Raw genomic sequence first — 15,074 nt, 5'->3', positions numbered from 1 at the left:
ACCCAAGTCAATGAGTTGTACTCTAAGCTTTGTGAATAGTTCCCTTGTTCCCTTACACTTTTCCATCTTAGTAAGGGTAATGAAGACATTTCACCTCACAATTGTATTCCAAGCTAACCTAGAGTTGCCTTTCATTCTTTCCATTACACACTCAAAACAAAAGCTCCTCCTTCTCTCTAGAAATTTAGCTAGCTTCCCCTTCAAGCTAAGTTTGAGCATTCCAAAATCTTCCAAGTTTGTCTCCAAGATTCCACCTTTCCTACTCTTGAGCATCTAGGAGGGTAAGATCTATGGTCCTCTTGTGTTTTTAGTGCTTTCTAATGTATCTTTTTCTAAAGATGAAATCTTTATGGTCTTTTGGTGTGTTCTTGAAGTTGGGATTGAAGGAGAGCCTTGTTAGGAGCTTGAAAAGGTGTATTAAGTGAAAGTTTAGGCTACAAGAGGTAACACATGTTTTACAAAATCTATTTTACTTACCTGTATGATGATTTCTTGACTTCTACTTGTAATTTTGCTATGAAATGTGAGATTTGATGCATTGTCTTGTAAGAATGCATATCTAGAGCTTGTTATTAGGGTTCTTGTATGCCATTGCTTGGTTATTCCTTTTATTCAAGTCATATTGTTGTATTTTGTGAGATTTTGGATGTTTTGGACTTGAATTTGAGCTTGGTGTTGAAAATCCCTGAAGGGATAATTTTTGGTACAGGATGTGTACCCGCGGGCGGAACGGAGGGCAGAGCTCCACCCGCGGGTACAATATTGTGGTTGTTTGGAGATTTGTTCCCCGTGATTCTTTTAACTCGGTAATTGATGTTTTGACTTCCCGATGTTCTTTTGTTGGGCTTTTGAGTGTCTTCTTGATGTTTCGTATGTCTAGAACTATATGGTAGGAATCCATGTAGGTTTTGATGTCTTGAATCGTGCTAAGTGTTCAACCTTGTGATTCATTGAACCATGATGAGTCTTGTGTGCTCTTCGGAACTATGTTTAGTTTACCCGTTTGATAAGCATGCTAGTTCGGTGTTGAAATGCTAGCGTGTGTGGTTTGTTCTTTCCTATTGTGGATGATGACTTGTGTTGATCATCGTTGTTGTCGGATTGTGATCCTTTCCTTGTTGAGTATGGTTTCATATCTTCGTTGTGATCCGTTGATTGATTCATATGATGGTGTTGTGTGTGTGGATGTACCTGTATTGCACGGTTAATAGAATGGGACATTAGTCACCAAGGTACGACAGTGGTCCTCGTGGTGGCCATGACATGATTATGGAGTTTGTGACCTGTGTGTAAGGTTCACGTGTTTTGGGAGGGCTTCGGTCGTGTGTGTGATTGGTACCCTCGTGTACTACTTGTTGGTGGAAATTGTTGGTGGTTGTTGGTGGGGGAATGACGGTTCCCGGAGGTATAAGGTTGGACTTGGAAGTACAGGGGTCCTGGAGGTAATGGTTGGAACTAGCTATAAGGTTGGGGGTAGCCATAAGGTTGGAACCGTGCATAAGGAAGAATTATTGAATTCGTAATGTGTGATGTCACGAAGGCATGTGCTGCCGATGTGTGTTTCTCTATCCGTGACGAGTGATGTCACGAAGGCATGTGTTGCCGAAGTGTGTGTCTTTATTCTCATTTGTTGAGCATGTCGGGTGATATTCTACTGAGTGATGGTAGAATACGCCTTGAGCCTTACTTGTGTCGTCGTTGTCACGTCTTGTTGTGTTTTGGGATGTGTTTCCCCTTGTCCTAGCTTGTTGTGAGTGATATAGAGTCCTTGCAGTTGACTACTATCTTTGGTTTTGAACTGATATATACAGTATTCTGTTTCGAAAGGATTTTGTATTAAACTATCTATCTATATATGCTATTGACGCGTATTGATGGGTTACCAACATTATTCGCTGACCGGGCGTCGTCCCATTTATTTATGTGCTTTTCAGGTCCCGAGTAGTCGGCGAGCGCGATAGAGATGGCTAGTTTAGTCTCCCAGACAGTTGTAGTTGAGTTTTGGGCCTGTGTGCCCCTTATGCTAGACATGTTAGATTGTGATGTTGTTTTGACCTTGCCTGTGCGTTCAGTTTAGTGTGGACGTGGCATAACACTCTCCGTTTTCTGGCTTTATATAAATAGGCTTCCGCTGGGTTTTACTTATGTTTGTGGTTAGATTATCTTGCATATTTAAGTTTAAAATGACATAAAAATCGGGGGTGTAACAAAAGCAAAATGATTAGGACAAAATTTTTCCCTCCAAAGTGTGAAAACATTTATTGTATTCACATTGCAAAATGATTAGGGAAATTTTTTCCCTAATCATAATCATCATAAATAATTAAATAAAGATGAAAAGAAAATCAAAGTGAATAATAAGCAAAAAGATTTTAGTGGATAGGAGAGTTATTCACAAAATTAATTTGAGTAATAATTGTTGATCCATAATTGAGAATTAACATTGCAATAATTATGTTATGTTTCTAACATTAATTAATTGGAGATAAATTTAAAATTCAGAATCAATATTTACATAAACATCTACACCTACTTCAACACTATAAATAAACCATCATCCACAGGACCACAATCAATACTATAATTATGTTTTGGTCGTGGCTGGAATTGGGAGGATGGTTGTGACTAGAATAGGGAGAAGAATATTTTTGGGAGATTAGATCTCTTAGAGAGCTTTATACCGTGCGATCTAGGGAAGATGAATCAAGAAATGCGTTGTAGACATGAAGAAAAAGCTGAGGATAAAAATCATACTTTGCTTCTGAACCTAGGGTTTCGATCCTTGGAGCTGTTCTTTCTTGGAAGCAGAGGCAACTGTTAGCCGTTGCTCATGAACGCGAAGAAGAAGAAACAGCTTACGTAAAAAGACTATTTTGCCCTCATGAATAAAAAATTTAAAAAGGTTTAAGTTTTTCCGGCCAATTTTCACCGGTGATTTGGCCAGAAGGACCAAATCTGCAAAAAAGCATAGTTAAAGGACTAAATTGTTAGTTTTAAAAGTCATGGAGCGAAATTAACACCCCCCCTATAGTCATAGGACCAAAAGTGTAATATGCTCATTTGTTAAATTAATAAGGGAAAAGAGTCAAATAGGCCCTCGAACTTAAGCTTAAAAGTCAATTAGGCCTCTAAACTTTTTAAAGGTTCAATTACACCCATCAACAATTCATTTAGGTGCAATGAAGCCCAAAAACAAGTTAACGACCTGCTATCACAGGTCATTAGGGTTCAGGCCACCTTCCGACGAAATTTACGACAAAAAAAAAGGTGACCAGCAACCGACCCAGATTTGCCAAAAATTTCGCCGGTCACTTCTTTTGTCGAAAATTTCGCCGGAAGGTGGCCTGAACCCTAATGACCTGTGATAGCAGGTCATTAATTTGTTTTTGGGCTTCATTGCACTTAAATGAATTGTTGATGGGTGTAATTGCACCTTTAAAAAGTTTACGGGCCTAATTGACTTTTAAGCTAAAGTTCGAGGGCCTATTTGACCATTTTCTCTTAAAAAATAGTCCATGCATCACACGGGACACTTACTAGTTAACTTAAAACAAAAAAAAAAAAAGAAAAAAAAAAAAGAGTTGTGCTAGTACATTCAAAAACTGGTAAGGATTCTCACAAACCATTACACACTACTCAACATATAGTAAAAAATGAGGGGATGCATAAAATTAAATTAATGGGAAAATTGCATCTTTGGTCTCTGAGTTATACCTAAGTTTCGATTCAGTCCCTGAGTTATGATCGTATCCATTTTTAGTCCCTTAGTTATGGGCGAAGTGATGCATTTGGTCCCTGACCGTTAAAATTGACGGAAAAATTTAAAAAAATATTTAAAATTTGAGGGGTAAAATTGAAAATTCACATTTTATTCTCCTTATATCAAACCACTTTCACAACATTATTTTTCACTTCTTAGCTTCTTATTTCAAGATTGTTCAATTCTAAAAGCATTTCAATAACTTTAGTATGACTTGTTAGGAACCTGTCTCTCGTATAACAAACATAAGACTTAGCACAAACAAAGAAACACTTGATCATTGTCTTCAGACGTGTGAATTACACTATCTTATCAATTTTCAATTTTCTTTACTGAGCAACAAAGATAATCAAACCAGAACTTTTGAGATACAAAATGATGTCAAATTTCTCAGGTTGCTTTTATGAGAAATTCACCAACGGAATAACTTGAGATTTTTAGTATGTAAAATTTTTTCAATATAGAACAATCAATAATCGTTTTTAGAAGTTACAAAAGTTTTTAGAATTTTTATAACCGAGTCTTAGGTTCCTCATTTATTACTCTGATTTTTAAGAAGACATAGGAGGTGATGGGTATATATATATATATATAATATAATTTTCATATATTGTCAGGATATACGGTCAAGAGAAAGTGAATAAAATGTGAATTTCCTACTTTACCCCTAAAATTTTAAATATTTTTTAATTTTTCCGTTAGTTTTAACGTTCAGAGACCAAATACGCCACTTCGCTCATAATTGAGGGGCTAAAAATGGATACGGTCATAACTCAGTGACTGAGTCGTCACTACCTTTAAACTCAGTGACCAAACTCGCCATTTTCCCTAAAATGATTACATGTAATCAATTTCTGCTTCGTGGAGGCACGAGGGAAATGTAAAAGTTCCTGCATAATTTTAAACTTGGGGCTTCGAGTAATGACAACCTTTTCAATTCCCGAACAGCAAGCAAGCAATTTTTATGGAAGCTAAGGATTTAGTAATATAATGCTAAAGTTCTTGTCGGGCTTGGGCTAACTTGTACTATTTTCTCTATTCTTTTTCTAGCGTGGAGATGTTGACGCATCCGTGCTTAATTCTTTGACTGCAATAAATCTGCAAGTAATGGAGCTGCATAATTTGAGTTTTAGTAGTGAGGAGCAGATCGCCACTGCTATGACATTGCTTCAAAAATCTCCCAACCTATGTGAATTGCGTATTGGGGCAGCAATGGTACATACGATTGAGTTAGTTTATTTTTAGCAATCATGATTCTTTATTATTTCTTTGTTTCTTTCGAGTTCTCAATCTCGTTGTATAGTGTTTTTCGTTTATTGTTGAGTTGTAGGCATGGAGCCAATTTGAAGAAGATACTATGAAGCATTTGGAGGATCCAGACCGTTACTTTATTAATCAGGATATGAAGAAGCTTAGAACAGTGAAGATTGATGGGTTTAATGGATCTAAGCTTGAAGTTCTTTTTATGAAGTCGGTCTTCTCCAAATGCCATGCATTGGAGAGACTTGTTATTCATCCTGCATGCAGAATAACATATGCCTTAATGGCAATGAATATCCTAAGGGAGTTGATGTGCGTCCCTTGTGCATCTCCTAATGCACAACTTGTCTTCCTAGAGCACTAGTCTACGTATAACCTTGTTGGTTATAATGTCGTAGATGACTACTAATTAATTTGTTGGATAATGGCATGCGAATCAAGTTACTCATGTCTTAACTAGGGAAATATATTGGTCATTATGTTTGATCGTGCATGCGGAGTGGCTCCAAAACCCTTTGTCTTATATTCTGTGTTTGAACATAGAACTTATATGTCCTCTGTTTTTTAGGACTATAACTTTTGTTTTCAATTATTTAAATGATCACTTTTAAATCTTAGTCACATTTCTTATGGGATAAAAATTTTGGAGAACTCTGGTTTAGAGTGAAGACATTTTTGAAATTTCACAATTATAGTGGGGGGCGAGATGCAGCCTTGAAAGCCAACTGATCTGAAATGATGATTGATACATGTCCATCAGCTAAACAGAAGCCATTGTCTTTCTCGAAAAGCTTACCGGACGATTGTTCAAATTCAAATTTCAAATATGCCCCGCTCGAAATTGGTGTCCATGGGATTTAATGATTTACTCGGTTAATATTTTATCCCGCCTTAAAAGTCATTTTACAAGTTATCCACTTATACCAAACACTTTCATACAAACCGCTACTACTATCAACTGGTCAAACTATAAACATAATTGGCTATGAGCAACTAATTGTCAAACACCCCTAAGAATTTCCCAAATAAGTTATCCATAGAATTAAAATGAAGATTACATATAAAGATTTCAAGTTTTTATAAATTAAATAATATTCAAAGAAATGAAGGGATGCAAATATATATATATATATATATATATATATATATATATATATATATATATATATATGTATGTATGTATGTATGTATTTAAAATATCAGCATTCTCATCAAATATGCAAGTAATGATTTGATTAAATGAAATACTATAAAAACAAGTCTAATCTACTGAGCTGGCCTACCATGCATCCTAATAAGGTAGGTGTGGATTAGGAATTTTGAGACCCGTCAAAAAGTAAGCCACACGGGCTAGCCCTGCTAAGGGGCGAGCTAGCCTGCCATTATTATTTTAAAAAAAATAAACAAAGATTGTAAATTTTCTAATTCACCCACCTTAATCCAAGATGCAATAGATAGTAAATAATATAAACCCTAAATCTATATTCCATAGCCTCACCTCACACCCACTCACCATCTATCCATTTCTTCCTTGCCATTCCCCAACAACTTTGCCAACGCCATCGTTTGATGTAAAATCGGCTTTGATGAGCAATGACACCTTATGGCAAAAGTACGAAATTCTCCTACTTTGTTTGTGTTTGTTATTAAGTTTTATACATTTGTTTCCAATTTTTTGTGGTTGATTCAATTTTTGGCATATATAAGTGTATTATTATGTATTGATGTTATTGGTTATACTTTTTTTTAATACTACTGACTCTATTACTATGTAGTATTATCCTATTGAAGCACAAAGAGTCAATATCGCCTCCACTGAGGCTCAATCCACAACCTCCCTTATGAGAGAGCAACTTGGTGCTATTGGACTATTGTTGGTTATACTTATTTCATTTGTTTCACAAGGTGCGTGCAAAGGTTTTTCTTCGCTAGCCTTTGGCCTACATTGACAACTCTAGTTAAAAGTAATTTAAGTCTTAACCATATATATGAGAGAAATTTCAAATTAAAGTTCAAAGAGTTAAAGGAATTAGTAGGCTTGAGCAATGCAAAAAAATCCTCCAAATATTTCAATAACACATTATTCTTTAATTTATTTATTTTTGTATAATAAAATCAATGTATAAAAAATATATATACACTACATACAACCCAAACAAGCAAATATGATAGACATATCTCATCCCGTCATCCTCCACTTATTCAATCATGGGCAGCTCAACTGGTCATAGAGGTGAAACTCTGGAAGAATGACCAGGGATCGAGTTTCACCAGTGGCATTGTGGGAGCAACTTCTCAAAGTGAGGGGGTGAGGGGGGGTTCCTTGTGCGCAATGAGCACTGGTCTAGCCTCTGTGGTTTATGTTCAGTTGAGTTACCATCTATCGAGTCATATAAACTTCAAGGCATTGCGAGAGCAACTTCTCAAAGTGAGGGGGGTTCCTTGTGCGCAGTGAGCACCGGTCTAGCCTATCGAGTCATATGAACTTCAAGGCATTGTGGGAGCAACTTCTCAAAGTGAGGGGGGTTCCTTGTGCGCAGTGAGCACCGGTCTAGCCTCTGTGGTTTATGTTCAGCTCGAGTCATATAAACTTCAAGGCATTGTGGGAGCAACTTCTCAAAGTGAGGGGGGTTCCTCGGTCTAGCCTATGTGGTTTATGTTCAGCTCGAGTCATATAAACTTCAAGGCATTGTGGGAGCAACTTCTCAAAGTGAGGGGGGTTCCTTGTGCGCAGTGAGCACCGGTGGTCTAGCCTCTGTGTTTTATGTTCAGTTGAGTTACCATGATTTACGTCCTCCAAATGTTCTATCAGGTCATATAAACTTCAAAAGTTTAGAGACATTCAATTCAAAATTTTCTTCTACCAACTCTTAATGTTTCTCTCTCTATTTAAACTCTATTTTCTCTCCATGTTTAAACTTTATAAACCTTATACCTAAATTCAATAAATTATATTTTCTTCGTTATCCTATATTTTTTTCATACCTAAACTCTACTAATTTGTTTCTCTCTCCTAAACTTTAGGATCTTAATCTAAAAATTTTAAATAATATTATTTTTACTTTATTATTACTTGTATATTTTGCTTTTTTATTTTTTTTTCTACCAACTTTTTATCCCTAACTTCTAAACTTTCTTTAGGAACTTTTCTCCCTAACTCTAAACATTCTCTAAGAATATTTCTCCCTAAATACATGAACAAATCAAAATTTTCATCTATCACCATTAAATTTTACTATATATATATATATATATATATATATATATATATATATATATATATATATATATATATATAATAAAGTTCAAATGCGGCGGGGTCTTCCCGTGCGGCGGTGCGGCGGAATTCCAGAATACACCAACAGTGTTAACAATATGCACCAACAGTGTAATAAAAACACACCCCAATAAAATGCAATAAAACATCACAAAATACACAACAGACTCAAAAAAAATACACCATATAACTCATCACCCCCAATGGTGTATTTCCGAACAGTGTATGGTGTTTTTACTCACACCTAATGGTGTGTGTTTGGTGATGCGGGGCTCTGTTTACTCTGTTTTGTGTGGTGTATTTTCCTAACGTTGATGGTGCATATTTGTTGAACTATTGGTGTTGCCGCACCGTAAGAAATCGCCGCACCATAAGACACTGCCGCACCTGAACTCGCCTCTCTCTCTCTCTCTCTCTCTCTCTCTCTCTCTATATATATATATATATATATATATATATATATATATATATATATATATATATATATATATATATATATACTTGTATATTTTGGTGTTTTTTTATTTTTATATTTATGTTTGTAATATTTTTTTCTTATATTTAACAATAAGTTACTACGAATACCGAACTACTATCCGCAACGGCAATTTGAGGCTGCAAACAGTAGCACATTGTTGTTGTTCGCACTCCCAAATTACTATGGTAAATAATAGCTCAGTGCTTGATGTCTAGCAGTATATCAAATATAATTTTAAAATATTTTATTTGAACATTTCTGTTACAATAAATTTTAGTATTCAATATTGTTTTCAATTTCTTATGAAATAGTTTTTTTTTTTTATATAAGTCTCACCATACTATGGATTAAAATAGTAATGTTGAGAATGTTGATGTGGGTGAAGAACTATATAATAAGAAGAATTTTGTGATATATTATAAGTTTATAACATGTTTTGCAAGAAAAATTATAAGCTAAAGTGTCATCTTGCACCATGAACTATAACTGATTTTTCATGCCGCACCCTGACCTTTCTTAAGTGCTATTTCGATCCACGAACCAATTATTTCTTTTCATTTAGAACTTTTCACAGGTTACCTACAGGTTACAGGTAAGAATATGTTTGACATGAACTTTTTTTTTTTTTTTTTTTGGCGCTCACGTCTTCCTCCCTCACCGTTTCTGACCCAGTACCCGTTTATGCCTCGGTCAGATTTTGAAACTGCGTTGTCGATAGCATCGGTAACTAATTAATTTAGTTTGGGTATCAAAAACCAAGAGATTGAGCAGAAAGGGTTCTTTGCATGAGAGAGAGAAACAGGGGCAAAGAGATATATGTCTTGCTTCTGATATCACTAGGAGGATGCAATGCAGAAATTATTGCAGGTGGTGAGCGGTGGGGGTTGGTGCTGTTAGAGATTTATATAGTAATGAGAGTTAATGGATCAGATGAACTACCATGAAAAGCTTAAATAATATTTGGAGTTGTGGAGTATGAATATTATTTTAGTTTGGTAGAAAGTAAGTTGGGAAAATTGATTTGAAACCGAAGCTTAATGATTCGTTGGTGTTAACGAATCGTTAGTTTTAACGAATCAATGCATTAATCAATTCGATGGTATCGAATCAAGTTTGACGAATTGTTGTACAATTTGTTAAAATTCGTTTTAATGCACACTTCGTTATTTTTCAAATGGTTTCGGTAAAGGCTTAACGAAAGTTTAATACTTTCGTGCTTTGCCTGGACGCGTGAAATGTATTAACGAAAGTTGATGGCCCTATTGTTGGGTTCGTTGGTTAAAATGAAATGGTTTCGTTGGTTAAAATGAAACTCCTAATCAATGCTTTCGTCTTTGCATGAAATGGTTTCGTCCTAATCATGAGGTTCACGAAGCTTGTTGGTTTGTGCCTACAACTTGCATTTAAGTAATTAATATATATTATTTATTTATTTATTTATTTATTTATTTATTTATTTTGCATGCTTGCATGCAATGAGTTAATAAATATATAATATATATATATATATATATATATATATATATATATATATATATATATATTTTACTTTGTTATTTTGTATGCAGTGCATAAATCTACGAAGGTCCATATCATATAAATATTTATAATATTCAGATATATTTTTCCCATGCCTGATATATCAGATAAGATATATCTTATGGAAGTTAAATTTTAAATTTAAATAATTAACTTCCATGTAACTTCTCCTAACTGCTATATTTATTTTATATAAATATCTAGAGAAACATCTGAAGAAAACAGAGAAAAGAGAAAATAGGCAATTGATGGAGGCAATCAACTTGCAGGAAACCAAGATACTTCACAGGCTTACATCTCTACAGGGAATTCTCAAAACAAGGCCAACTTGAGAATTTCATTCATCTTCTTGTATCCCATAAGATTAAATCTTGAACCTTGTTGCTTTTATAGAGGGAGATTTAAAGATTATAGGAAAGTGATTACACGCCTGAAGATATCAAATGATCCAGTTTGTGTTCCCTGTTATTTTATGTATTTTGTTGTATTTCAAATGTATTACAGATTACAAGCACCTTCTTCCAACAATCTATAAGCTTTAAAGGTTATAAACTTGTGATCATGGTCTTGTCTTGAAAGTTTTGAAGACAAGAGGTCAGGCGTGAAAGAGCAGTTTCCTATCACGGAAATATTTCGGAATGAGAATTTCAAATTTGGTGGTAAGGATGATAGAAATCACTTTCCATTGTACAAGAAGGTTGTTCATGCGATTTTTGCATGTTATTCATGGCATGCTATGTACATGTTGTACATGTGGATTAAATGCGTGTTATGCAGTTTTTGCTTTCATATTCACTTAAAGTCATGGGGCATCAAGTGATGCCAAGATGATTAATGAGATGTGTAAAATGGTTTTATTTAAATAAATCATTTTGTTAGCCATAATTAATTGGCATGAGAAGATGTGTACTTCCCTAGAGTGGGTGTGTGGTTTCAGCGTATCAAAGGCCGAAAGTGATGACTATTAAAGCAGATACAAGTTACAGGTTGAAATCGGTACAATACCTTTTATTTGTTTCGGCCTCGGCATGAATATTGTAAGTTTTATTTATTTATTTGGCTAAGTTCTGGATTATGTCTAGAAGGTTTGCATGAGATTCTTTATAGTTTTGCAAAGCCTGTTAAATACAAGGATATGTTTATGCATGTGTATAAATATTTTTATATTGAGAATTTGTCTCGGTTGCATGCATAGTATACAAGATACATATATATTATGTTGGATCTTGGGGTGCTGTAAATCTGCCAAATTTGAATTAATTTGGTGTTATCAATTTGTTGTTTTCTTTTGCATGGTTACAATGTCTAATGATTGTATGTTGAAAATAATTTCAATGTCATGCATGGAATTTTTGATTATTTAAGCCCACAGATAGTTTTTATCCTTGTGAAAGCTTTTGAAATATTATGTTATTAATATTTCTGATAAAGACATAATTGCCTTTGAAATACTCTGTTATATTTCTTATGAAGGGATATGATACAGAAAGTTTTATGCATGAGGCATGCATAATGAAATTCATAAAATTTATGAATGCCTTTAACACAAAGTTTCTCATTTTGAGAATGTGTTAAAATTCTGAAAGTCAAAAAGTTTACTAGCTAGTTTATCTAGTATGGCTGACAATTAGCAGTGAAAAGAAAGTTTAAATTTAAATCATGGATTAAGATTTAAGTTGGTATGATTCTTCAGTTTAGAAGAAACATGAAAAGTTAAAAGCTTAAAATCAAAACGGTTTATTCTCCAAAGTTTACGTTCTCTGAATGGGGGAGGTTTATTCTCCAAAGTTGATGATGTCTCAAATGGAGGAGGTTGGATTTTTATTTTAAGAAGTCCTCACTGCTAATAAGTTCAACATGATGATTGAAATTCTTGGTTATAGAATTTGCAAGAAATAAATATTTATTGACTAGGAACCTATTAAGTGGGTTCCGGTAAAATCAATTGAATATTTTTCTCCAGTTCATTAATGGAATATTGAATTTCTATCTATCATCGGTTGGCTAAGTGGATGAATTAAAAGGAATGTTGATATACTTGAATAAAACCATTAATTATGGTTTAGTATATTTAATAGAAATTTCCATTCTGAAAAGATTTTCTAATACTAGTTGAATGTCTAATCATGAAACTTGTTCCTCAATTAGTAGATGGTATTTCTGCTTGGAGGAGGTGTTGTTTTATGGATTTCTAAAAGCAAAGTTGCCTTTTCAACTACGGCATCTCAATTTCTTGTGTTGGCTTTGGCATGCAAATAATTTGATTGGCTAAGGAATTTGATTATTTAGATTCCGGTTTGGCCAAAACCGATGTCACCAGTTTTAGTACATTGTGACAGCGCTACTACACTGGCCAAAGCATATAACAATAAGTTATAATGGCAAGTGAAGACACATAGGCTTGTTACATAGCTATATATGTGCGGGAGCTCCTAAGTTATGGTGTTGTAGCATTGGACTTGGTACAGTCCCGGTTTTAACGGATCCGTTTGCAAGTGTCCTTGCAAGGGACATGGTTCATCGGAAGGGATACGGAAAGCCTAAATTAAAATTGCAAATGAAGGAAAGCTCAACTCACGTCTAAGTTATTACGTTAGACCTTGAGTTCAATGTAGATGAGTACTTCATTTTGTGATTTGCAAGCATCAAAAGTTTAATTAAAATTGTATCCAAAGAAAAGGTGATGCTTGGTTCTGCATTGTTGTAGGGATGAGTTTTTTACTCTTAACTGATCTTTTGAAAAAATGCAAGATGCTGTGCATGAGTTAAAAGATTAGCCTCTGTGAGCATGAAGTGTGGCCGCTTCAAACAAGTTGGGCATTACTTGGTATGTGCTCATTAATGGATACGGACACATGGCCATAATAGTGTCAAGTTACAGTGAGTTGTAATGACTGTAAAACTTGTGTGTGTTATATCTACGTTTCTTCAAAGAGACTGCGTGATTCAAGGTTCGTCCATCACTGCAATCCGAATTAATGTAACGCATATAATATTATGTGAAAGTTCAATCTCTAAGACACTTTCATTTATGTATGAGTTTTGGATCTATCTTGGTACATTATTAATTTTTACTATATAAATGGAGGAGGAATGTTAGAGATTTATATAGTAATGAGAGTTAATGGTTCAGATGAACTACCATGAAAAGCTTAAATAATATTTGGAGTTGTGGAGTATGAATATTATTTTAGTTTGGTAGAAAGTAAGTTGGGAAAATTGATTTGAAACCGAAGCTTAATGATTCGTTGGTGTTAACGAATCGTTAGTTTTAACGAATCAATGCATTAATCAATTCGATGGTATCGAATCAAGTTTGACGAATTGTTGTACAATTTGTTAAAATTCGTGTTAATGCACACTTCGTTATTTTTCAAATGGTTTCGGTAAAGGCTTAACGAAAGTTTAATACTTTCGTGCTTTGCTTGGACGCGTGAAATGTATTAACGAAAGTTGATGGCCCTATTGTTGGGTTCGTTGGTTAAAATGAAATGGTTTCGTTGGTTAAAATGAAACTCCTAATCAATGCTTTCGTCTTTGCATGAAATGGTTTCGTCCTAATCATGAGGTTCACGAAGCTTGTTGGTTTGTGCCTACAACTTGCATTTAAGTAATTAATATATATTATTTATTTATTTATTTATTTATTTATTTTGCATGCTTGCATGCAATGAGTTAATAAATATATAATATATATATATATATATATATATATATATATATTTTACTTTGTTATTTTGTATGCAGTGCATGAACCTACGAAGGTCCATATCATATGAATATTTATAATATTCAGATATATTTTTCCCATGCCTGATATATCAGATAAGATATATCTTATGGAAGTTAAATTTTAAATTTAAATAATTAACTTCCATGTAACTTCTCCTAACTGCTATATTTATTTTATATAAATATCTAGAGAAACATCTGAAGAAAACAGAGAAAAGAGAAAATAGGCAATTGGTGGAGGCAATCAACTTGCAGGAAACCAAGATACTTCACAGGCTTACATCTCTACAGGGAATTCTCAAAACAAGGCCAACTTGAGAATTTCATTCATCTTCTTGTATCCCATAAGATTAAATCTTGAACCTTGTTGCTTTTATAGAGGGAGATTTAAAGCTTATAGGAAAGTGATTACACGCCTGAAGATATCAAATGATCCAGTTTGTGTTCCCTGTTATTTTCTGTATTTTGTTGTATTTCAAATGTATTACAGATTACAAGCACCTTCTTCCAACAGGTGCGAGGTGCTAGACTACAGGGTTTTGGATTTTATTTCATTTCTGGTACTCTTTTGCTCATCATGGTACTCTTAATCTCTGGACCCTTCCATTTTCTGCTACATTGAAATTTTCCACCACCGTACCACCCCGCCATCAAAAACTCAAATTGCCAACATATAGTTTGATGAAATCCAGCTTTTTTTATTTATTTATTTATTTTTAACATTTGGAGAGTTTAGGGAAGAACTGTTGTCTTAATTCTACTGTTGAGCTATTCTTGAAGTATGAGCCTCAATCAACATCTACTAAGAACCTTGTGCATTTGGCTCAGAGTAAGTGATAGACTAGTGTCATGGCATTTCCTTCCATTTAAGGTGTACAGAAACCAAGTAAGAAAAAAGAAAAAATGAAAACTTGGAATTAAAATTGCAGCTATTCGTGATGACGTCTTGGCAAAATAAGACTATGGGAATATAATAGCGACTTCAATCTGACACACTATGGTGAAGCAAGGCCTCCTAGGTATAACCT

General features: G+C 34.3%; 1 protein-coding gene across 1 annotated transcript; it reads left to right on the top strand.

The window, feature by feature from the left end:
• Nucleotides 1–4,835: 4,835 nt before the first annotated feature.
• LOC109156381 lies at nt 4,836–5,518 on the top strand. Its single transcript, XM_019304227.1, has 2 exons — nt 4,836–4,975; nt 5,091–5,518. The coding sequence occupies exons 1-2, from the start codon at nt 4,868–4,870 to the stop codon at nt 5,382–5,384; spliced, it is 402 nt and encodes a 133-aa protein (XP_019159772.1). The 5' UTR covers nt 4,836–4,867; the 3' UTR covers nt 5,385–5,518.
• Nucleotides 5,519–15,074: the final 9,556 nt, after the last annotated feature.

Source organism: Ipomoea nil, unplaced genomic scaffold (genome assembly GCF_001879475.1).
Source record: "Ipomoea nil cultivar Tokyo-kokei standard unplaced genomic scaffold, Asagao_1.1 scaffold2705, whole genome shotgun sequence".
Taxonomy (NCBI): Eukaryota; Viridiplantae; Streptophyta; class Magnoliopsida; order Solanales; family Convolvulaceae; genus Ipomoea; species Ipomoea nil.
The sequence above is the reverse complement of the archived record's forward strand: the minus strand, read 5'-3'. Positions and strand labels throughout refer to the sequence as shown.

Coding starts and splice junctions, on each gene's coding strand:
- LOC109156381 (XM_019304227.1), top strand. CDS start 4,868: ATGGAGCTGCATAATTTGAGTTTTAGTAGTGAGGAGCAGATCGCCACT. Junction 4,976..5,090: donor TGCGTATTGGGGCAGCAATG/GTACATACGATT, acceptor GTTGAGTTGTAG/GCATGGAGCCAATTTGAAGA.